At 28.4% G+C, this 27198-nt stretch overlaps 1 protein-coding gene across 3 annotated transcripts; it reads right to left on the bottom strand.

Moving 5' to 3' along the window:
* Window positions 1-312: 312 nt before the first annotated feature.
* Window positions 313-5089, bottom strand: LOC101261258 (transcription factor bHLH49-like). 3 transcript variants are annotated; one of them, XM_004228374.5, is made up of 9 exons: window positions 4858-5089; window positions 2607-3671; window positions 2298-2525; window positions 2155-2220; window positions 2007-2075; window positions 1699-1770; window positions 1401-1595; window positions 1010-1094; window positions 313-920 (listed from the first exon to the last, which is right to left on the bottom strand). In XM_004228374.5, the coding sequence occupies exons 2-9, from the start codon at window positions 3465-3467 to the stop codon at window positions 883-885; spliced, it is 1614 nt and encodes a 537-aa protein (XP_004228422.1). In that variant the 5' UTR covers window positions 3468-3671; window positions 4858-5089; the 3' UTR covers window positions 313-882. The 3 variants fall into 3 exon arrangements, with proteins under 3 accessions (XP_004228422.1, XP_010324904.1, XP_010324838.1); XM_010326602.4 differs by having other exon boundaries at window positions 4778-4912; XM_010326536.3 differs by lacking the exon at window positions 4858-5089 and having other exon boundaries at window positions 2607-4849.
* Window positions 5090-27198: the final 22109 nt, after the last annotated feature.

Genomic DNA, 27198 nt, shown 5'->3' with positions numbered 1-27198 from the left:
CATTTCAGACAGAATATTGGAAGATTTTTAGTACTTTTCCATTTCCTCTTACCCCACCAAGACTTAAATTTTATTTTATTTTTCATTTTCCTGGAAACTTGTAAGATTATTAGACATCTGGTACAGAGAATCTTATCAACTCAGTTGTTTATAAATTCCATGACCCCATTTCACTGACTGATGTGATAATGTAGCTAAAGACAGTACACATATCATTATGGCATCTTTCTACCATATAATTTGCTTTACAAACAAAAATAACAAAATCATATTATAAACTTACTGACTCGACTAATTCAGATAACGTGAAAATTCAAAGAACTACATAAATATATTCATTCTTTTCTTTTATACAAAGCACACATTTTTCAAGTTACTTCCAATACAGATTAAGGGTACTACAACCATTTCGCCTTTCAATGACACAACAAATTATAACTAAAACATGAATGGCTATTCTCCATTAAGCTTGTAAATAGTACCAACAACAACAATATATTCAATGTAATTTCACAAAGTACGGTCTGGAGAGTGTAGAGTGTACACGGAAGGTAGAGAGGCTTGCATATAGTATCCGGAACGCATAAATTCTTGAACCCTCATTTGCATGTGTTGATGGAATAATCTCACAAACATGTTGTATAAATCTTCACTTTTTGTAACCTATATAGAATGAGCATAAAAAAGGGAACATTTTGTGGACTTGCTGTACAACTGAACTCAGAACTCCTTCGACTGTGGGGAGGGAGCACTTTTTGAAAGATGGGGATATCACCGCGTGATAACTCCCCAAACATGTGAACTCACTCAGTGCTACGATGATCTATGCAACTTACTCCCCATAGAAACAGAAAGTGTATCCGGTTGACGATTTGAAACATTTCAAGGTTCTGTTTTCATTTGGTCGGGTGGCAAAGAACCTATAAGTACAGAGATTTTGGTGATTATCAGGGTAGCTGATGCCTACTTCAGAAAGAAAAATTTATGCAGGATAGTGTAAAACACTTACTTAAATCCTGGCAATCGAGGGGTGCAGTTGAAGTGAATCCCATATCCACAACATTATGCAGCTGATCATCCCATACACTAGGTACCTGAAGACGATATGAATTGCAAGGCAAATGGTTAGAACATGAAGCAAGGTTCCTTTGGTTCACAACTCATTATGCCACGTATTTTTCCTATAACTTTGACAAAATCAAGGGCAAACACACAATGGTGCCTATAGATTCGGAAAAAACTAGTATCTTTGGCTCAAACCCCGTATATGTGTTTAAAATCCATTTATCACAAAAAACTATCAAGAACTTTGGTTCAGAATCCATAAACTAAAAATCCTAGCTCCGCCTCTGTGATCGATACAACCTAAAACCAGAAACGTGTAGCTATCCAAATACTACCTGAGATGAAGGATCTCTATAGCCACCACTCATAGAGGAGAGTTGGGTGTTGGATCTACGGAACGCATCAATGTAATTTCCATCACCAGGAAGACCTGATTGAAGCAGACCAGATTGCCATCCATGCAAAGAAGCATAAGTCATGGTCATATTATCAGGTGAAAACGCAAGTGCGGACGAAGGACCTGCTTGTGACTGCAATAAAAGGCAAATGTATATACCAGCATTAGCAGCTGGAATTTATGCACCGAACTCTGCTTTGTGTAATTTTCGTTCTGAAGGTTATAGTAGTTCTTACATCTTTTGTAAGGACCCCATCAAGATTAAAATCTAGCCTTGGGTTTACTGTTGAAAGCTTCATCGAGAGGAACTGCGAGAATAACAAGAGTCATGATATAAGCACATAAGAGCAATGAACAGCATTTCTTGAACTTTTTCATGACAATTACTTCAGCATTAGATTAGAAAATAGGAGTAAGGGGAGGGAATCGTTTAATCCTTTACAATGAATAGCATATTGTGAAGCAATCGAAAAATTCACATGGCATTGAGGGAAGAACAGATACGATTTCGAAAAAATGAGCCAGCAATTTATAGCTTTCATACCTCAACCTGTCTTTGCAAAGATTGAACATAATTAATGATTTCGTCCAGCATTACAGCTTTACCAGTGACCTGAAAATTTAAGCCCGAGATAACATGAACAACAAATGCCTGTTAGAAGTTCTCCATATGTATAATGATAAAAACTAACCTTGTCACAACCAGGTACAAGATCCTGCAGAAATTTCATCCTTTCACTTATTTTCTCTCGCCTTACCTAGAATCACCACAACGCAAATCATTTCTGGAACAAGTAAAATCCCCTAACTTAAAGCTTCTACTATGAAGTCTTACTCTTTCTGCAAGACTATGGCTGTTCGTCGCTTGGCCTCTTCGAGCTCGAACATGTATGTAATCTTCTTTAGGTGGATCTGAAGACTGAGACCTCTGTTTACTGTTTTTTCCGCCATGCTTGCTAGAAGGTGAATGTAAGCGTCCATCTCCTTTCTGAGTTTCAATTAGTTCTTTATCAGGTTCAGCTGGCAGCTGTTGTACTCGCTTCATTCGATCATGCTCGGTACCCTGACAAAATTTATAAGAACACTCAGCAAAGAATCATTATGAGCTATAGTGGTGGAAAGAGACATACTAACGATGTCCTACCTGACTATATTTTTTCCTTTTCCTTGAGCCAAGGCTCTTCGGGGAAGATTCCAGTCCGGCACTTCCCATTTCCTCTTGACGGCCGCTACATTCAGCTTCATCAGACTCATTTCCAGACAATCCAACTGATTCTTTTCCTTCATCCCGAGACCTCGCAAATATTTCATTCTTCTTCTCAATCTTGAGAGGGCTTTGCTCATGAGTTTTGTTCTCATGAGGTAAAGAAACATCTTTGGAACCATCAACACCACTTCGTATGTTCTGCTTCCAAGGGTCCACAGCAGAGGGTGAGTTTAACCCGCTGCTTGCAAGAACCTCTTCGGTTCTCCACGTTGGTGCCGGTCCCCTATAACAAGGCTTAGTAGACTCAGGGACGCTTAAAGGCCGGTTCATCATATCATTGAAGTTTCCTCCACTGAAGCACGAAAACCTTGCAGCTCTCTCAATGAAACCCAAATCAGCTGGAAGCTGAGCTAAGCTTTGAGGAATCATTCCAGGAATAGGTGGTACAAACATAGCCCCTTTCAGCATCGAATTCAGTGGATTCCAACTCATACTACCTCTCGTAGGGACCGAGCCAATTGCTGCAGTCTCGTGCTGATTCATAATGCAAGGACTGATTTGAGCATTAGCATTATTATTACCATAGAAACCTAAGTGTGACGAATTGGGAGGCCGATCCCAAATAGTGGGAAAAACTGAATCTACTAAAGGATTGCTATTAGGGATCATCCCCATTGATGCATTTGTCAAGTTGCTTCCACTTAATTGCCAGTCCAACGATATGTTTGGTGACTGAAAATTAGTAGCATCCTTGTTCCTCTTTTGTCCTTGAGTATCATTCTTGCTACCCATATCCATTATTTGGGAAATGAATCAAACTTAAACTAAAAAAAAAAAATCCCCTTGCCTCAAGATTAACAATCTATAAGATACACATCAAACAATTGGCCACTTTCAAAGATCCGACGAGAGGGATCGATTGTTCAGCTGGTGAAATGCCTCCACTTCATTACACATCCATACAGGTAGAGAAATTGAAGGAACAAGATTATAGTTTTGTGCCTAAAGATTAAAAAATAATTCAAAAAATCTAGTTCAACAGATGAAAATAAAACTAAGAAAGTAACTACACCAGAAAATTTAGGAGAATTCCTCCAACAAGCTTGGTAAAAAAAAGCAGACAGAGAAACCAGTCAAGCTACCTGCTCCCAAACAACTGGAGAAGAGGTAGCTAACAATACCCCAGTTCAGTACACAAGGGAGAAACAATGTTCCAAGCTTTGTTTCAAATTTACCAAGAAAAAAGTCACCAATGCCCAAGAAAACACAACCCCTGTTCAATTCACATAAAGGAAGAACCAAAGTACCAAGCTTTGCTTCAAATTACCCGCAGAAAAAAATAAAAGAAAAAAAGGGCCACTAATGTCCAAGAAAACACAATCCCAGTTCAATATACTCAAAGGGAGAAACAAAGTTCCAAGCTTTACTTCAAAATTACAAAGAAAAGTATCACCAATGTCCAAGAAAATATCATCCCAGTTCAATATGCTCAAAGGGAGAAACAAAGTTCCAAGCTTTGCTTCAAAATTACAAAGAAAAGTATCACCAATGTCCAAGAGAACACAACCCCAGTTCAAATCACACAAAGGAAGAACTAAAGTTGCAAACTTTGATTCAAAATTACCAAAAAAAAGAAAAAAAAAAGTGCCACTAGTGTCCAAGAAAACACAATCCCAGTTCAATACACACAAAGGAAGAACCAAAGTTCCAACCTTTGCTTCAAAATTACCAAAAAATTAAGTGCCACCAATGTCCAAGAAAACACAATCCCAGTTCAATTCACACAAAGGGTGAAACAAAGTTCCAACCTTTGCTTCAAAATAACCTTAAAAAAAAGTGCCACCAATGTCCAAGAAAACCCAACCCCAATTCAATTCACACAAAGGAAGAACCAAAGTTCCAAACTTTCCTTCAAAATTACCAAAATAACACAATCTCAGCTCAATATACACACAAAGGGAGAAACAAAGTCCCAAGCTATGCTTCAAAAAAAAAATTTGAAGCTCCACCAATGTCCAAGAAAACACAATCCCAGTTCAATAAATGTTCAGAAGTACAGCAAATTGAAAATAATGAGAAACATTAATTTGAGCATCATAAATACTCACTCAGAGACTCAACTTCCTAAGCCCAGCTCTGAAACTGAGAAGGACAAGACCCAAAAGTAGCAAGAAAAGAAGAAAGATACCTTATTTTGCTGTTACTCTGTAGTCTGTACACAGTACACACTTTTTTTCTTTTTTTTTAAATGTTATACAATGTCTTTTTTGTTGTTATTTTTAACTTTTTGAATTTTTCAAAGTGCAATGTATAGTAGTTAGTATAAGGAAGATTATAGGAGAAACAAAACAAACAGAAAGTAATAAAGATAGAGTCACAAATATTGGAAAAGAGAGAAGAGTTAGGTATTTGAAGGAACTAAAAAAGAAAGCTTACATACAAAGGTTCTCTGCATTTATACCCACGCCTGCATCAAAATATGAGCTTATTCATCATTAACCACCCCTACTGTTAATATTAAATTCCCTAAATTTTTCTAATTATTTGTTCACTCTCAAAAATAATGATTGTTACTGTCATATTCTAATAATATTTGTTTATTATATTAAAAATAAATATTCAACAATAATAATTTTATACTTAGCTTATACTCGTCTGTCGTTAATTATTTGTTTTGAATTAACAGATTTATTAAGAAATTAATAATTGATATAATGAATTTATTATTTTATCCTAATTAATTATAAAATGGATGAATTAAAAATTAGTTCTATTATTTTTAAAGTAATTAATTGAGGGTGTAATGAATAAAAAAATTTGTAACAAATTTTCAGGAACCACTGAAAAAGAAAATGTGGACAAGTAATTAGGGATGGAGTGAATAATTTATTTTATTCATTAATTATAATAATTTTCAATTACATTTTTCAAGACATTATATTTATTATATTGAAAAGATGATATTGTAAAATTACTCTTTTATTTATAATTTTATCAAGTTAATAGTGGACAACTACTATTAAATAGAGGGAGTATCATTTTACTTAATTATGAAGTAGATGAATTAAAAAATTAAAATTTTCAAAAAAAATTTACTCTTTTCAAAACTGATTAATTGGAGATATAAAAAAGTTATCATTTTTATATTTATCAAATTAAACAAATAATTTCTTCAATTCTTACATATTATCACATTTTATTCTTTTTTATTCTGTCAAAAAGAAATAGTAAGACTTATCATTTTTTTATTTTTACTTAATTTTTATAGCATGATTTCGTAGTGTTGAACAGTTGAACAGATCCCATATTAATATGGTGTATTTAATACTTTATCGGTCATTAATTGGTTGTTCACTTTCTCTTTTTTAATTATTTTTAATTATGTTGATTTTAATAGATCGAGATAGGATAATTTTTTATCTATTGTAGCTTTATTTAGTTGTTTGGAAAATGAAAGAAACTTTTGAAAATCTTAATATGAATAAAATAGTAAATTTTTTATATCAATAATTATTTTTTAATAAATGTGTCAATTTAAAAGTGAATAGATAATTAATAACAGAAAAAATACGGATTAAGAATAATTTTCATCTCCTAAATTAATTTTTAAAATTAAGTTAAATCTAAAAATTCACATATTTTTTATCTATAACCATACAAGCATATATACCATATTTTAGATGGTGAATTTTCTCGTTCCGCCACCAATCAAATGTAAAGAACTCAAACTAACGCATAATGATAATATGATATGATACAATAAATATTATTATTGAGTAAGAATGAAACTTAAAAAAATAACTTGAATTGTGTGAATCGCTTAAAATATGAGTATTAAAAGGTTGGGAAAATGCATAAGTATCCACTCAATTTATGTCTGAAATCTCAGAGACACACTTATACTATACTAAGGTGTTATTACCCCCCTGAACTTATTTTATAAATAATTTTCTACCTCTTTTCGGCATACGTGACACTAGTTTGAAAGAAAATATCAACATACTCTAGACCCACAAGATAGTGTCACGTAGTACGAAAAGGGGTAGAAAATTATTTATAAAATAAATTTATGAAAGATAATAAAATCTTTAAATAGTATAAATATATCTTTAAAATTTCGAACATAAATAAGGATACTCGTGCATAATCCCTTAAAAAATTTACTAAATGAATTTGTGATTGGTTCATGTCACATTTATGTTGTAGGGACAATTTTAAGAAATATCTTCAATAAATCGCCCTTTATAAAAAAAATATGGAAAGAAAATTATCGTCTTTACGTCCTTCAATAATCATAAATGAAAATACTCCTATCGACATACTTATTAGCCACTGTTTTTTTAATTGTCTCTAATTGTTTATTAATATTGATAATTTAAAAAGAGGTAAAAATATTTTATATATTTATTTTTAATTAATTACTTTAAAAAAGATAGAATTTCTTGAAAATTTTAAATTTTAAATATATCCAATTCATAATTAATAGAGAAATGATAAACTTATTATGTCAATTACTGTGTCTTAATAAATGTGCCTATTTAAAAATAAATAAGTAATTAAAAACAAAAAAAATATATTATGAAACTCATAAATATTATTGGGGAAAAAATCATGTAAAATGTGATTAAAAAAAAAGAGAGAATAATTAAGAAAGATACTTTTTTTTTAATGTAAAAAGACTTGGTTTCCAAAAACAAAACTATCAAAAATGGTTGGTATACGAAATGGTGGTCCCTAAGACTTCGTTACACAAATATTTAGAACTAAGTAATAATTTGAAGCTCGTAAGTACGAGATTTTAGTTTATTTAAATTAGATATAGTATAAATATATATTTAAATTTGATCATAGCTAATAGTAAGGATTTTATTTTGAATATTATAATTAGATATTTTTATTCGTCTTTAATGCGTATAAATACTTTAATTTACAAAATAATTATCTGAACACCTTCAAAATCTATTTATCAGGTTGGCGTTAAATATCCAATAGACACAATAGGAATGAGTTGGATAATTGAAGACAAGTTGTTAATATGTCTATATAAGTATACTCACAACTGAGAGTTTACTTATCAACTAAGATCAATTTAAGTATTTATTTATGTTCTATTGCCTTTTATTATGTTTTAAATTAACAATGGATACATATTTTATGAATTTTTAAGATCAATAGAACAAAAAAAATTGTAATTCTCTTAGCTATGAAAATGAAATTCTCTTATAAAAATAATTATAAAATTAACCAAAAAAATGTAGGTGACTTAGAACATATTTTTTCTCTCGCAATATTTCTTTTTTTAAAAGAATTTAGGGAAAATGCATAAGTTTTCTATCCCTTTTTAGCTTACGTGGTACTAGTTTGAAAAAAAAAGGCAATTATCGTTGAGCCCACAAAATAGTGCCACGTAAATTAAAAAGGGGTAAAAAGTTATTAATAAAATAAGTTCAGGGGTAATAGGACCTTAGTATAGTATAAATATGTCTCTGAAATTTTGGATTTAGGTTGAGGAGGTACTTGGGCATTATCCCAAAATTTATAATATCCCTCCTATAAACATAAGGAGTAAATAAGTAATCTTTCTGTCAAATAATGCAAATCGAATCAAAAGTTTGGTATTGTCAGAAACTTTTAAAAAGCTTGATATATCATATAGTATATATTAAGTCTAAGGAAGTTATCGTAAGTACTAAAGTAGTTCCACTAGAATATCATCCTTGAAAATTTTGAAAAAGTATTTTTTTTGAATTTTTATTTGATATTATATTAAAATTCGATAAAATTTAAATTTATATGAAAAAATTAAATTTAAAAACTAGCACTTCTAACAAAAATAACCCAATGAAACTCAAATTCAATTTTTTGAATAAAAATTAATAGTTATTACTTTATCATAATTAAACTACTATATATATTTTCTTTATGGTAAAAATTATTTTTCTTATTCGTTATCTTTTTTGTGATACGTTATGTTGTAAAATTACCTTCTTAAACGCAAGAGAAATTAGGAAACCATAGGCTGTAATATAATTAAATTGCAAAAACAATACTACTAATTAAATGGATTTTGGCCTATATAAATTGCTATATATGGATTACTAAACAACTATCTTTTTCATTTTAATCCAAAACAATACAATATTAGAGTTGAATGATAACTCATCTATAGTTTTGTTACAAATACAAATGACTAAAATTGCTTGTCACATATCTATGGAAATTATCTCTCTCAAATTAATAAGTACATAATATTGTTTACAAATAATTTTTCATTATCTTAATATAATTACCTATTTTATAAAGTTACCTTACGAAGTTACTTTATCATAAAATAATTGATATAACATGACATAAAAGAACAACATAATATGAGTAAATTTTAAGTTTGTGTAGAAGGCTAACTAACATTTTTTTTTTTTTTAAAAAAAGAAATTTTACTTCGTGTATTTCGTCATCAAAATAATAATAGTCAATAAATTTATATATATAATAATAATATTTTTCTATTAATATAATTATTTTTAGTCGATCGATTAAATGTGTGAGTTGCCCTCTCCATTTTATTTTCGAAGTTGACTCATGTTTAAAAATGCTTTTAGACATAATTTATTATTATTATTATTAAATAATACTCTAGCAATTCTATTATTTATTAATATATGCTGATGGACTGTCCTTTTTTGCTCTCTCTCATGGAGTGATTATTAGCTGGCCTTGGTACTTGAAATCACAGACCTAATTTAACCTTAAAATAATGGAGATCTCTTTTCACACTTTACTAAAAAAATTCCTAAATAATCTATCCTTAAGCTTAAAGAATTATTAAAACTTGAGTAATAAAATAGGATGGGTCAGAGGAGAAAATGATTTGCATTGATTGGGTTGGTTTTAATATATGTTAGTATTAGTATTTAGTTTTTATTCGATATTTTATATTTATATTAAAATTTAATTAATTTAAATTTAATGTTTTGTAGAGTTTTATTTAGTAAAGTGCTATTTATGTATATATGATTCTTTTATATTTAGGATTGGAATTATTGAGCTTTTTTTAAGAAAAAAGTATTAGATTCAATAAATCATACCCGTCGGTGATATGCGTTAATATTTTTTTAACTTAATTTTAACTGATATTTATAATCTTTACTTTTAAATTTACATAAATATACACTTAAATTATTAATATAAAATTAAATAAGTTACACATATATCTTACGTGATACTTTGCCCAGATATACTTAAACTTATTATTATACATCAAAAAAATTGTTTGTTTACTCTTAATATAATACCGTGCATTCTTTTAAATCTTCAAAAAGGATAACTCAAAATAATTAAAAAAGTATAATTGAAAATAATACCCATTTTAGTCTTGAAGTTCGATTCTAAAGTAACAATTATGTTAAATTTAAATGACAGCTAAAATATTACAAACAGAGTAATACTTCTTCTGTTATAATTTATGTGTTATCATTTTAATTTTAAAAAATAACATTCTTAATTAAATTAAATTTATAATATTATCATATAAATTAAAATAAAAGAAATATTAATCATATCCAACAAATTACGAGCAAAACCCCGTGAGAGAATAGTCCAAGCAGTTAATAAATAAGTAATTATCATTAATATAATAAATTAATAAACAAAGAATGATTAAATTCCTTCTAGTAATAAAATTTTCTTGACAAGTTACTTCGTCTCTCTTATTTTATATATTATCTCTTTCTATAAATAATGATTTATAATATTTGTTATTTCATAAAATCAATTCATAAATTATCATATATATATATTTTTTGAAAACATACATTTGACCAACTTAAAAGTATTACAAGAAAATTGTAAATTATATAGGGATTTTCATGAGAATTAGTATGAAAAGTTGCAGAAAAATAAGTTTTTATGCGAATTTTCATACTAATCTCCCGAAAAATACCCATGTAGTTCCCAATTTTTTTATAATGATAATGATTCATGTTCATTGATTAAATTAATTAATCAAAAAAATTAATCCATATCTATTGATTAAAAACTTGAGTTTCACAAAAATTAAATAAAGGTCAAGGATAAAATTATAATTATGACATATAAGAGTAATAAATAATTAATTTATCATTAATATGATAAATTAATAAACAAAGAATGATTAGATTCCTTCTAGTAATTAATTTTCTCCAATAAGAAAACCTCGGATTGACACATATTATAATGTGTAAATATTTTTTTGAAGTGTTATTTGTACTAATAAAAAAGATTATATTTATTTTTATATAACCGACAATAAAGAAAATTATGGAGAGTTTCTTCTTTAAAATAATAATTAGTATATTCTCCTAATTAACTGAAAACAATTATTATGTAATCTAAACTATATTTTGTCTGGAAACAAAATCTTGGATCTTGCTGGTTTGATGGTGATGGATCTACATCAGAAATTTAATTTTTTTTATTGAGAGCTTTATGAAGATTCCATTTCTAAACTTAATGCAATATTAACATAATCAACTTTATGATATATAATATATTCAATATAATATTTTAATGAGCTCTGAGATTAATGGAGTGTCGCAATCTTACTATTATTTTTATTAGATTTTATATAAGATAGAAAAATTGTTTCAAAATAAAAATCAACTCTAGAAAATAGTATCTAAAACAATTTGAAATGGGTCATTTGTTAATATTACCATTTTGGTAGTAGAAGAAATTAATCAAAGGATAATTTATTAACGTGAGTTCGGAGTTTAAAGAGTGAAAAATGTTAACAAAATTAAAACGGTATATAAATTTTTATTTTAATTAAAACGGCACAATCGCTTACGAAGATAGCGATTATATTTGCCAAAAAAAATAAAATCGTTGCTATAGCAACGATTTGCAAAATTAGATTTTTTTACCAAAATAAATAAAAAAATTTAAAGCAAAGATTTCCAAAGTAATTTTTTCTCCAAAATTAGATTTATAATTTTTTAAAATTTTAAGTAAATCGCTCAAAAAAATAATCCTACTTATTTTTGTGTAGTAAAATTTGTGAATTTTTTTTCGATTTTATCCAATTTTTATTTTAAATTTTTTTTAAAAAATAGCAAATAAATAATAATAATAATAAAAAGCCTAAATCGCTACCAAGGCAGTGATTTATTAAAAAACAATAAAATTGGAAATTATTGCTTTCTTTAAAAAAAAATATTTTAAAAAAATTCAAATTTATAGCAGCGATTTTACTTTTTTCGATAAACAAAATTGCTACTTCTTGAGCAATTTTGCTGTTTTGATTAAAATAAAAATTCATATACCGTTTAAAAATTTTTATTAATATTTTTTATCCTTTAGGCTCCGAACTCTTATTAATATTCCTTTGGATTCTTTTGAATTATTCTTGAAAGTAAAGATAATTACTATTTGGGATTTAAAAGTAGTTGAAATTTTCATTTAAAAAAAGTAATATTGAAAAATGATGAATAATAGATGCTTAAATTTTAAGATAATGATATATTCAGTATAATTTTATAAATTGATTTAACGAGAATAAAGCATAGGCATATTTTACCTTTATTTTTTGATATTATTTCCGAAAGACTCAATATAACCTTAAACTCTAAAAATTTTATTCATTTCGAACCATATAAAAAAAGAATATTTTCAGAAACATAGTCTAATTTAGTCATATTTTGCACTATACCCACATAGCACATTTTTTCCGCAACAATGCTTATATAACATTATACACTTACTATACATATTTATATAAAATTGTATAAATATATACTAGAGTGTATAAGAAATGTTTTATGTATTTTTTGAGTTTGGAGTAAAAAAAGACCACTTTATCCCTTGCATAAACGGCCAATCAATTTTTTTAAAAACTAAATTAATAGGTAAATCATAAAAATCTAGAATTTAAAAGATAACATCAAGAAATATTGCAATAATAAGCTCAAGTAGTAATTATTTTGCCCCAAAAAAGTAGGAGAAAAAAAAAGTACTCCTTCATTTTTAAAAGAATTACCTTATTTTCTTTTTATCTGTTTAGAAAAGAATGATTTTTTCCATTTTTGGTAATAATTTAATTTTAATTTTTCACGTGATATATTTAAGACCACAAAATTAAAGGGCATTTTAGTAAATTTGACATAATTTTAATTTAAAACCACAAAATTAAAAAATCTTCTTTCTTTTTTTAAATTCGTTCCAAGTCAAACTAGACCATTCTTTTTTAAACAGAGGGAGTAGTTCTTTTGTTACAAGAAAATATGACACGATCCATCGAAATATATACAAAATTGGTCGTGTATACATTGAATATACTACTATATATACTCATGGGGACCAAATTGTCTGTTGATGAAGACTAATAGAGCCAGCATTTTCAGACTTGGTTCCACAATTCATTATTATTTTTTATCTTCTAGCGTACGAAATGCATATTGAAATTTAATTAATTTAAATTTACACTGTATGAAGCTCTATTCATGGAAAAACTCTTCCTATCAAGAAAATTTTCATACTTAAAAACTCAAAGGCTCAAATTTAAAAATTTTAATTTAGGATAGAATAACTCGATTATTTTTTTTAAAAAAAAATATGAATTGAGCAAAATATCACGTGCCTAACACAAGGCTACAGCAAAGATAAAACCAAACATATACATCAAACATGAGAGATTAGATTTTAAAATTTAAAACTTATGATTTTTATAATAATTTTTTATTAATATTATATACTAATAACAATAATATTCACAAGCAAATATTTATAAAACTATAATATATTGTAATATATATACATTATAAAACATAAAGAAAGCTACTAAATTGCCATAAATCGATATATTTTATTCTAAATCTTCTGTTACACCGCAAAAATTTTGATGTGGGTATATAGTAAATATATATCTCTCCAACAAAAATAACGAATTTAAATCCTAAAACAAAGTTACCTTTAATGTACAACATCTCAAAGTGTGATTTTCAACGTAAACTTGAATTGTTGAGTTTCAGAACAGATGTTGAATATTAATTCCTTCGTCCGAAATTATTTGTCATAATTTTTATTTGTAGAGTCAAAGTATAAAAATTTAGATTAATATTTTAAAATATATTTTTTCATTATATTAATATGGAAAATAAAATTATAATTTATAGTACTTTTCATGTAATTTTACAATATTTAATTTATTTGTTTAAAATATCAATGTAATCTAATTTATCTTTAAAAATTAATCAAATTAACTTTCGATAAATGTAACATGATAAACAATTTCAAACGGAGATAACAGATACCAGATAAAAACAGAAAAGATAAATTTCAAAAATAAGCATGATAATGTTGGACATTTTAGATTTGGGGGTGGGGGGTGGGGGGTTGTGTATTTCTAGATTTTTCCACCAGCTCAGGTACCAATGATTGACTTCTAATTAGTTGGCACATATAAGATAAAAAATACAAGTTAAACATGTAAGTTTATTCTTGATTATTCCTCTATAGGTTGGGACTAATTCCTAGCTAGCTATCACTTTTAAAGTGTGGTTGCTTAAATATTTTCTTTAAAAAAAATTATCTTTTAAAGTTGGATGCTCAGTCAATATCTTATATATTATTGAATTATTGATTTTCTAACATAAAAATAAATGTTTCAATTAAAATTCAATGGATATATATTCAAACATTCATTAATGTAGGTCCATTACTGATTAATTTAATTTATGAAAAAGGAACGACGAGGCAAGCCCCTTCATCTTTTGTATATATATCTTGCTCATGTCATCATGTGACATAATTTCTTAATCAAAAGGATATTTAGAGAAAATTAAGTGATTTTTCAATTATAAAAGTTATTTTGATTATTTTTTAAGTGATTATACTACATATTGTAACTTTTTCTGTTGTTTATTTGACTCATCACTATATATATAATGAATTCTAACATTTTAATTTTGCTATCTCATGGTCATGGTATACATTATATTATAATACTTGAGGACAAATTAGAAGGGAAAAAAGAGAGAAAATGATAGATGCTTCGATATTTGTAGTCTGTTTAGATAAACTTATAAATTTTTTTTTTATTGATATGAAATTGCTTTAAAATTATTTCGATTTAAAATAAAATAAATTGATTCAAACACGCTCATTTTAGTCCTTTCTTCGGTACATTTATTCTGCATGCGCATGCAAAGATGTTACGTCCTGGCCCTGCTTATTAGGACTTCTGTCACCATCATAAACCTACTACTCACATGGATTTAAGATTATCTTAGTAATTCAATTATTTGTGATTGATTATTGAGTTTACACAAAAACATTTTTTTTAAAATATAAACCTATACATGCGGGATTCGAGCCATTAAATGAGATACCACTCTAAAAAAATTAGAATTCGATCTAATCTTATATTAGAATCTACAAATTAAAAGGACAGTCTCAGATAGATAATTTTTATGTATAAAGCATAGGCCTTTCAAATGGTAATAAAGGCGCGGAAGGAATTTTAGCTCCAAATTTAACCCAACGGAAAGATTTGACACGTTGATGTTGGCTCCTTGCCACATGGAATTGTAGTATGTTCTATCGGTTGAATTGTTCACCTTACCAATTGATTTAAGTGATACATAAGCTAGATTCAGAACGTTATGAGATATTTCGATCCATTTAATTTAAATTACCATCAAGGAAAAGATGAATCTATAGTTTTCTTGAAAACATAATGGATCTAATTGACAAAGGTTAGATGGATGTCTAATCACTTTTTTATGAGAATGATTAGTATCTTCCATCCATAAAAAATAAAACATATATTTAGAATAGGCTAAGTTAGTCTTTCTTATCAATAGTCATTTGCATTGCTTGTGATGGTACTCTTTCTTAATCATGCTTTTTCTTGCACGTTGTTTTGCTTATATATGTTGGCTAATATTTATATAGTTTAACTCTTTAAGAGTTTGACATATTATAAGATCTTTTTAGTTTGCATATAATATACTTCATAACTTTTTCATTTAAGGATTGAGTGTTTTTCATATTATTTTGGGTGGACATCAAATGTGGTTTGAGAACTAATATTAGGTAAAGACTAGATATTTTTAGATTTACGGGTCGATTGGCCTGTTTTACTTATGTAAACATAGAAAATTTATACTCGAAGATTTCAGTAGACCATTGACAAATACAAAAATAATATAATTGAAAAAAATACGAAATTAGATTCCAATCTCATGAATGATGAAATATCATAAATTGAATGAAGTTGAAGACTTTTTTTTATTCATCATTATCATGCATGCTAATTGGATAAATAAATTAGAGAGAACACTTTTTTATTATTTATTTAAATTTTTAATATGTTTTTGATGTGTAGATTTGAATTTTGGAATTATGGCCGTTTGCTAGGGTGAGGCGTACTAAACCCTATATTTTCTAGCTCTGTTCTGAAGACTTTGGTCAAGTATGTTGTGTATTTCTTTCTTTCTAATATAATGAATAATAACAAGATTCAAATTTTAGGATCTCTCGTTGTTCTAATATGTCATATTAGACTGTATCACTATTTCATTTAGAAACTTAAGCTATTACAAAAATCACATTTTTAGTATTTAGTTAAAATTCTCAACCGAGTCCTATACACTTGATATTTACTAAAAGGAGATAAGAGTCAAAAATATGTTTGTTTGGCCAATTTTTCAGAATCAGCTTAGGAGCAAATACCTCCCTTTAACTTCGCGATATATATACCTCTTAATTATATTCTTAACGAGGGATATATCCATTAAAATTACAAAGTTGTGGAGTATATTTGTATTTAATTTTTTCTTAAAAAATATTATTTTCAAAAGTACGTACTTTTTATAAAAATAAATAGTTTTGATGAAAAACAATTTGTATTTAGTAAATATATTTAAAAAACACTCTTGAGCAACATAATGTGTTTGATCAAATTTTTACCAAGTATTTTTAATTGTATTCTTTTCAATAGTGTTTCTTATAAAAAAAACACTTTTGACAAAAAAACAATTTATTTGAAGCATTTCTTTTAAATCTTTTAATTGTTGTTCAATCTTCAATTATTAGAGTACTTCGCTTTAATTTTCATTTATTTATTTTTTTGATTGTGTTGGAGCATCTTCTCTCCAATTTTAAAGTGTTAGAGCATTTTCTCTTCAACTCACGATTTTTTTTTTATTATGTTGAAGCACTTCTCTCCAACTTACAAGGTTGATGCCCTTTCCATTAGCACCTTTTTTTTTTTGTTGATATTTTTTCGATTGTGCTGGAGCACATATCACTAATTTCTAAGGTTATTGGCCTTCTCACCAACGCCTTTTCTTTTTGATTATTTTTGATATTTTTTTTAGTTGTATTAGAGTACTTTTCTCCAACTTTCAAGGTTGATACCCATCCCGCAAATGCCTTTTTTCTTTTTGACTTTTTTGATATTTTTTTCTCTTAGTTGTGTTGGAACACTTCTCTTCAACTTCCAAGGTAAATACTCAAAAACAATTTTTACTTCTCTCTAATTTTAAAAACACCTATTTTTCCACAAAGACTTGGCCAAACACTTCTCTTTTTGAAAGATAAAACGTTAAAGAAAAAAGGCTTAGTCATCAGCGGTCTCTTTAAGTTGTCCGCATAATTCACTTAGACACTTCAACTAATATTAGTACTAATTGAACACTTTTATCTATATAATAATCGTTTCTACTAGATATTTTTCGATAATCAACAAAAAATGTGAAGAGTGTATGATACACTTGCGGTGACGTGGCAACATGTCTAATTAAAAAATAACATTTGGCATTGGGCCCAAAAATTATAAAAACACACATATTTAATATCTAATTTTATAAAAAATAAAAATAAAAATAAAAATGTCAACCTATTCTACCACACCCTACTCCAACCCCTTTCATCTTCATCTTCTTCCCCAAAACACATTCTTTCTCAAATTACAAAATCTTATTCTTTTCAAATAACTTCAAGATTATTTTTTTTTCATACTAAGAGTGAAGAAGAAAGAGACTTTTGTTGGCAGTTATTCAACTCTACATCGATGACAAAATGAAATTGATAGCTCCAAAATTATTTCTTTCAAATTTTTTATATCATTTTTGATAAATTTAATGACCACATATGAATTTGAATAAAAATCTTTGTTCGAAAATTGTGATAAATAAATATCGGCTAACTATTTTTATACATAAAAATCATTTCTTTTTTCATCTTCTTCATACTTGTTCCTTGTTTTTATGAGATTTGAAATAAATAATACGAAGACTTTCTTTCAAATCTGAATCTTTGTAGTTGATTTTCATTTATCTTCATATTTGGAAGATATAAATTTTTTGTATATAAAAAAAGAAAAAAAAACAGTGTTAGAGCTAAAATGAAAAAAGTTTTTAAAACTAAATTATGAAGAAGATGATAGATAGGGAGTGTGATGTTTTCTTTTTCTGAAAAAAGTGTAAATAAAGAAGAAAATATTTTTTAAGTTATTTATAATGCCAAGTGTCAATAAAAGAAGAAAAAATATAAAAAAATTTAAAAAGACACTATTTTAAGTCTTTTCACGCACTTCTGAGAAGTGCAATTCACATTTTTTACCATATCAGCATTTTGTATCTAATAGGTACATGTTTTGAACAATTTAGGTGTTCAATAGGTACAAGTCTCAGTTGAGGTGTCTAAATGAATTATGCGGACAACTTTAAGGGGCGGTATATGACTTAACATTTGGGCCTTCCAAAAACTTGCCCAAACAAGATTTTAAAAATAAACACATGGAATAACAAAAAAGAAAAGAAAAGAAGTACAATTTTAACTTTCATATATGCAAGTTCATTGAAAGAAATATGTATATATTTTGCATGCCTTCGTAGTTTTATTTTAATTATAATTCTTTAACTTACCTAATCTTTTTGGAAAATGTGAAATTATCCTATGTTCCTAGAAATGATATATTTCACAAAAACTTATATGTACAATCCTTGCCAAAGGCAAAACAGATTGGACATTTATAGATCAATACTTTAGCCCCGTGAACAAAGAGTACTTCTAAAAGGATCTATATTTTAGTAGGCTATTACTTCAATTGAAATTTTATATTGTATGGTCGTCCACTATAATAATATATCGTAAATCTATATTAATGTATATATACATATAATATACATATTTTATACATAACTAATAAAAAATTTGTTTTATATATTTAACTAATGGTTATAATTATTTTTGACGACGCCAACAAATATATATATATATATATATATATATATATATATATATATATATATATATATATATATTTTATTTTTTTTTATTTATTTGACTAGCGACAGTAATTATTTTTAGCAAGCAGCCAAATGTGTACTTCCAAAATTAGGCCAATTTGATGGATCAACTATTTTCTGAAAAATATTATGGAACAAGAGTTGTCTTGGTTAAAATAGGTTAGGCTAAGGTTTATAAGCTGCACAAGGCAATTCCTAGTACATTTTAGGGATGAATCCTAGCTTTCTAAATTCAAGAAAATGTGACAAAGAATTTGGTATATCCAAAGTAATGTCTTTCAATTTAACAATACTCCTTCCGTCCGGAATTATTTGTCATGTTGCGCTTTTCGAAAGTCAATTTTACTGGTTATTAAAGTTAAATTAGATTACATTAATTCGATATTTTTTAAAAAAAAATTAGATATTCTAAAACTATATGAAAAGTACTATAAATTTCAATTTTTACATATTAATATGATGAAAAGTTACATCTTAAAATGTTAGTTAAATTTTTTATAGTTTGACTCTAAAAATAGAAACCATGACAAACAATTCCGAACGGAGGGAGTATGTTTTAATTTTCATATTTATTGAAAGTTGCAAAGGAACAATCAATTCACTTATCCTATGTTGGACAATGCAAAATTATGATATTAGTCCCTCTCATTCGATGTATATGTCATTGTTTAACTGGGCACAAAGTTTTAAAAAATAAAGACTTTTGGAATTTGTAATTTAAAACAAACTATAGATATTAGTGTGACTACGAATCATTTTGTTGAGGATGAAAGATAAATTTTAACGTTAATTTATTTTCACTTATAAAAAGATTGCTTTGATTTCGACCAGACTAAAAATAAGAGAGTTTTTAAATTTGTGATTTAAAACATGTGTGACTATGAATAACGACCTGTTTAGTCGGTTCGAGCAGTAGAACTATTTTTGATAAAAACTGACTGGATCGACGTATCACACGATGGACTGTCATGGTCACGACGGACCGTGATGGACTCTGTCGTCCCATACTTGTGTAAATTTTTCTGCTGCTCTCCTCATTACCCTCGACGACAGGTAGGACGAACCGTCATAGACACGACGGTCCATCGAGGGCCTTCGTTTCAAAATACTTCAACTCTGAAAATCTGGGTACTGGGATCGACTCTCTGAACTCTGTGACGGACTTGCAGGACGGACCGTCACAAGTGGCGTAACCTCACTACTGAAATTTAACTCTCTGAACTTTGTGACGGACCTGCAGGACGGACCGTCGTAGACACGACGGACCGTCACAAGCTGCGTAACCCCGACTGGGTCGGATTTTTGCTAAAAGTTTTAAAGGGGTGTTTTGGAATATTCATGATTATAATTATGAAATTAGTGGGGTAAGTTTAATAATTTATTTACTTGGGGGTTAAAGAAGATAATAAGAAGATAAATAGTGGGGTACTTTTATCATAATGAATTATATGATAATTAGGGTAAAAGAAAAAGAATCTGGAGAAGAAAAACAAAAAGAAACAGAGAGGGAGAACGAGAGAGAAAGAGAGAACGAAGAGGACAACAAAGGCATTGAGGAAGTAGCTTGCTTGATCACGATTCTTCGGTGGAGGTAGGTTATGGTTTACTTCTATGTGATAGATAAACTCTAAATAGCGATTGATATGTATTGGGTGGTATTGTAAAGTCTTCTATATGCTTGATTGTGTGTTTGTATGTTGTGATTGTGTAATTATGGTGGATTAGAATGATGAGATTGTTGAATCTTTAATCCTAAATCCTCTTTATTAAGATGACGCTTAACATAAAGAAGACTTGATGAAATAGAATAATGATATAGTATTGGATCGGAGTGTCACGTTCCGACACGTAGTATTGGATCGGAGTGTCACGTTCCGACACGTAGGATTGGATCGGAGTGTCACGTTTCGACACATATTAGGGGATCGGAGTGTCACGTTCCGACACATATTAGGAGATCGGAGTGTCACGTTCCGACACAATAATAATGAAGAGAATGAATCTTGAATTATGTTAACATACTCAAATTCGAAGAATCTATTTCCCAAAGGAGTATGGTATGGAGGCTTGAGTCCTCATAGGTGTGCTTGGTGTTGTTGCCAATGGTTCTTGCACTTGTTGATTGCCACCTGTTAAGTATTATGGTCGATTTTATATTATTATTCAGTATATATTGCTTTCTATTTTGAGTTGGCCGATGATACCTACTCAGTACGTGTTCCTTGTACTGACCCCTACTTGTAATTTTCTTCTTTGTTATTTGTGGAGTGCAGCAAGCGTGCCGCCGACTTCGACTCATCCTCAGATCTAGCCAGTCTTCAGCACATCAGAATTCAGGGTGAGCTATTATTCCTAGCTCGTGCTGGATTCTCTCCTTCACGTCTTGATGTCTTGAAGTTCAGACATGGACCATTTTTTTTACTATTTTTAGCTTCTTAAATACTCTTAGATTTAGAAATTCGAGGATAGATGTTCTTGGTGTGATGACTTTCAGTTTTGGGAATAATAAGTATTAAATGTTAGAAGTTTATTTACTTGATTTCGTTAATGAGTTTTGGATCTTCCGCATTGTTTTTACTATTAATAATTGATTTACTGGTAAATGTTGGGGTTTAGATTTGTTGGTTCGCTCACCTAGTAGATTAAGGGTGGGTGCCACTCACGACTCGTTTGGATCGTGACGGAAACAATTAATTTTGATGAGTTAATTTGAACATGGCCCATTTTAATATACATATAAAAGAAATTATCAACCTCCGGAGGTTGAAAATATTAACTAATATTAGTTTATCTTATTTAATAACCAACCACATTCTCTAGTTAAATTTAATATCAACTGAATTCTTAATTTAATTGTTTGAGTATTAAATTTATCTAACCAACATTACTCATCTTTAGAGCTGTCAAAACAGCCAATCTAACCCCACTCAGTCCGAGTCTCACATGCCAATAAATTTGAGGGGCTAGGACAGGTCGATCCTTCATTTGAAAGGACCTTGAAATGTCCAAACCTAGAAGGGTTTCAAGCTCGAGCAGACTAGCCCTTTTTTTCTTTCATTTTTTAAATAATTTTATTTTTAATCTAAATTCAAACTTAAAAGTTTGTCAATATATTAAAATTTCAACATGCTTAACAAAATTATATGAAAATACATAATAATTTCAATCACAACGTACTTTATACATATGATCAGTATATGTTAAGAGTCTCAGTAAGGTGTATGAGATTTTTTATTTATAGCTTGTTCTGCGGTTTGGTCAAATATCCATACATTAATATGAATTACTACTGGAATTTAGATTGTTTTGTTTTATTGCATTGCGATATCAAGCCTATTTTAGTGCATCTCAATAAAAATATATGCCGATACAACAAGAAGTCATATTATTATGCAGGTTTACGTCTTGCGATAGGGAAATTTTTTTCATCGCGAATTTAATATCGGATACTTTATGTTTCTGTTATGATGTCACGAGACAGAATTGAAGAAAATTAGAAATTAAGGGGCTTCATAAGAACCACTTTATCATAGACATTTGTAGTTACGTAGAAATTAAGTCTCTTACACTTTCATATATTGTTTTATTGAATCATTGGTTACAACATCCTTGATGTTGCAGGTAGTTAACCATTATATTTAATTACAAATATTTATACATCAACACACATGTGGACAGTGTGGCTAACTTCAGTGTAAACTACAACAACCAAGAGTATTGCAAAATGCACACTGTCCCAATTCAAAGGGATGGTGGAAGAGATGTCCACGGAGTTCTCTTAATTGGGTCAAGTTCTTAAGGAGTAGTTAAATATTGTGAAGTCCAACTCTAAGCCCATATGGATCATAATTCTAAATATAAAAGAACGTGTACTTTAGAAAGATAACGACATTTTGTTGATATTGATTGAGGAGTTTGATGGAGTTTAGCTGACTGAATCTATAAATCTAGAAAGTCGCCGTCACTGATACTTTTTTATTAGAATTTTACTCTATAGGTAGGTATCGGCGGGGCTTGCGTAATGTAGTTGTAAATATTTCAGAATGGATTTGACTTGAAAAATCTAAATATGAGTCCTGCTAAAAAATCTACCAACTTTAGGAGAATGTACGATTCCGAAAAATTATTACTAGACAAATTAAGTCTTTTGAGATTGGAGAGGTTAAAAACCTACATTGGAATGAAAAATGGTCATGAAGTCTGCTGCAAGTGAAGTTAAGCTCAATAATCAACTGTTGTCATGTCGCCTCGTAACAATAAACTCCATCCCATCCCATGAGCAACAATTGATGCTCTTGTTCCTTGATAATGTTTTTGAATAAACAAACACATTTATAGTGAACATGTACTTGAAAAATGTAGATAAGCAAGAACTTGATCACAAATGAGATAAAAGGATGAGGATAAAGCAAGTTGTCAGAGAAAGATAAATAACATAAAAATTACAAATTTTACATCTCATTTCTTCTACACTAAAATGTTCAAAACTAATCAAGTTGATAGACAAGAAATCAAAGTTGCAATTTTACTTTTTTATTTTTATAGTAAATCGTTGTATTTGCAGCAATTTTGCTTAATTTATTTTTATAGTAAATCGCTGCTTTTAGTCAAAAAAAATTTAAATTGTGTATATTAAATCACTGCCTCAATTTTTTTTTAATAGTAAATTGCTGCACTTGCAGCGATTTTTGGTGGAATATATATATATATTTAAAAAAAGATGAGGCATGATTTTAATGATTTTTTATTTTTTTCTTAAATTTCTGTTAACTTGTCACATCTAGTTTTAAAAATAATTTTTATTAAGTGTGTGTGTATATATATATATATATATATATATATATATATATATATATATATATATATATATATATATATATATATATATATATATATATTTAAATATATAAATATAAATATATTTTAAAAAATCTTCTAAGTAAAAATAGTTTCTTTGCCAGTGATTTAGTTTGAATTTTTTTTAAAAAAAAATTAGAACATTAAAATAATGAAAAAACTACACGTATAAATGAAAATACCATCTTTATATGATTTTAAAATTATTAAACGAGGTTTATCAAATTTTGGTGAATTTTTTTCTTCTAACATTTCGGTCAACTAGTCACATCTATCTAATGGTAAAATAATTTATTTATTTTCGTTCAAAATCGCTGCCAAGATAGCGATTTTACTAAAGGTTTTTTTTTAACATTTTTAAATATCGCTTTTCACGCAGTGATTTCATGCATAAAAATGAACATATATATTCGTGATCATTACTTGAATTGAAGTGTGCCATATTACAATATGGGAGAGTCTAGATAAAATTTCAAGCATTTGAATTTTTTTCCATCGGAGTCAACTGATAGGTAAATAAAGTAATGTTTTTTTTTTCTTCCTAAAATTATTTTTCTTATATACAATATATTTATATTATTATTTTTTATAGGAATGATCAAATTCAAAATGCAATGAATTATTGTAGACAAATTGTAAATAATAATGTTATGGATGACGAACGAGTTGGTGAGTTGCACAATGAGGAACCTTTGAAGCATGGATTAACAGACAGTGATGAAATGTATGATGATGATGATGACGATGATGACGACGATGATGTGGATAGTGCACCTAATGCATCCGTTGAAGATCAAAGTACTAATTATCATTCTACAGCGATTCCATACTTAAATCACTCTGAAGAAAATGCAGAAGATTTTATTTATATGAGAGATGATGGTTCCATTCGAACAACACTTTGGAATTCAAGCAATCCTAAATATATCCAGTCAGGTTTGATTGTTGCAAAATAAATATTTTATAGTTGTTTATTTATTTATTTTATATTAATAAATTTAATTTGTATATGCAACTAGTAATGTTTTTAATGAATAAGATGCAAATGAAATCTTCCGTAAAAGTATATAGTCTTGCTATTAAAAAAGAATTTCTTTGTGATCAATCTAAGAGTAAAAGTTGGAGAGTTATTTGCAAGCATCATGAGTTAGGATGTGATTGGATGATTCGGTTTAGAGAGATTTCAAGTGTTATGTGAAAGACATGAAAAATAATTGAACCGCAAACTTGTGTTACAGATAATTATAAGGAGGATCATTTCAATTGGAATGATAACATGATTGTCACTTCATTAATACCATATATTATGCAAAATTCAGATATAAATAATAAGATGATCCGTGAAATCATCAAAGGAAAGCATCACTATACTCCTACTTATAGAAAAGCAAAAAAAGGTCGAAGAAAAGCATTTCAAATGATTTATGGTGACTTTGAAAGTTTATTTCAGACATTACCTCGATACATGACTGTACTACAATTATTCAATCCAAGCACTATTATTGAATGAGAGCATCATTCTACAACAGTGCAAGGTGAGCAAATTTTTAATTTTTTTTTTGGGGTTTTTAGACAGAGCATTGATGGTTTCAAAAGTTGTAGGCCGATCATTTCAATCAACGGCACACATCTTTATAGTTTGTATGATATCAAACTATTAATTGCGGTTGAGATTAACGCGAATGAAAATATTTTTCCACTTGCATATGCTTTAGTTGCACGTGAGAGTTTTGAGTCTTGGTTAGGATTTCTCAAGTTATTATGGACACATGTTGTTTGTGAACGACAAGGAATTGGTCTCATTTCTGACCGTCATCAAGGAATCTTGCAATGCATTCAATCGTATGATTGATTAGGTCCACCCAACACATACCATAGATTTTATGTTTGATTCTTAAAAGAAAATTTTAATAAAAAATTTGTAAATAGTGAACTCGAAAAACTAATGTGATTGTAGCTACTGAGCATCCAAAGAAAAAGTTTGTGCAACGGATGCAACAAATCAAAATATTGTCTCTTCCAGCATATGAATGGTTAAATGAATTTCATTTGGAAAAATTGACGATGTATAAGGACGGTGATCGTAGATGGGGTGCCATGACGATGAATGTGTCTGAATCATATAATGGTTTATTGAAAAAAGCTTGGGGGATGTGATTGCCATGGTTTGAATGACGTTCAAATATCTTGTTGATCATTTTGTCGAAAGAAACAATCTTGCAGTTGCATTACTTCAAAGTTAATGTCATGACCTCTTGCGATAGATAAAAAATTTAATGGTTACTATCAAAGAGCTCAAGGGCACACAAATATGATGACTTACAACATTAGTGACGGAGTTTTTGAAATTCCTACTTTTTTTCATGATGGTTTAGTGGAAATGTCCACAAGGCTATATCAAAAGGTAAGAAATGTTCTTGTGGAAAATGGATAAACTATCATATGCCTTGCTCGCATGCCATTAATTTTGTGGACTTCGCGGAATCGAGCAAAATCTTATGTAAGTAAATTCTAAAGTACAAAATATTATAAAAAATATACACAGAGACATCTACCCCAGTAGGCGATGAAATGTATTGGCCACGAGCTCCTTTTAATTTAATTGCAAATACTAAATATTTGTGGACATGTGGTACACAAATAAGAAGTCGACTTAAGAATGACCAACTCGCATGACTAGAAAATATAGTGTTTTTAAGGAGATAAGTCACACAAAGACATAATTTCCTACTTGATTTTAAATATATTGTCTATGTTTTAAGGTGAATGCATTTTTGTTGTATTGTTATTAATATTATGATATATATTTTATAATTATTTGTTGACATGAATTTAATTGTCTTATTGCATTTTAAATATTGCAAGTATAATATATTTATATTATAATTATATAATTGATTTGACCTCTATTATAAAGTAATGATTTGATCTATGACATAAAGAAAAAAAAATATCCTACAAGTTGACTGCAAGTTATAATAAAGATAAGAATCTCACTGCAATAATATATATTTCTCACTCTTTGTTCAAATTACACGAAACAGTAAAATTCAACACACATAAAAATTTGATTTACTGCATAAAACTATTCAGTCTTTTAGAATAAAGGTGCATAAAAAATTTTCTTCTGAATTCGAATCTTCTACCTCTTCATTATTAAAATCTTTCTCAATTTGATAGTGACTGCCTATTCCACGTGTAGTTGATTTATATAACATAGATGTTCTCCGAGGTGGATTTTCTCTATTAAAAATTAAATTTTGTGAAGTTTCATCATTAAATCTTGAATCATCGGACATAGATACCTATAATACAATACGATACAATATAATATAATTAAATAAATATGCAAAAAAGTTATAAAAAATAAAAAATTTCTACGA

This window comes from Solanum lycopersicum, chromosome 1, assembly GCF_036512215.1.
Source record: "Solanum lycopersicum chromosome 1, SLM_r2.1".
NCBI lineage: Eukaryota > Viridiplantae > Streptophyta > Magnoliopsida > Solanales > Solanaceae > Solanum > Solanum lycopersicum.
The sequence above is the reverse complement of the archived record's forward strand: the minus strand, read 5'-3'. Positions and strand labels throughout refer to the sequence as shown.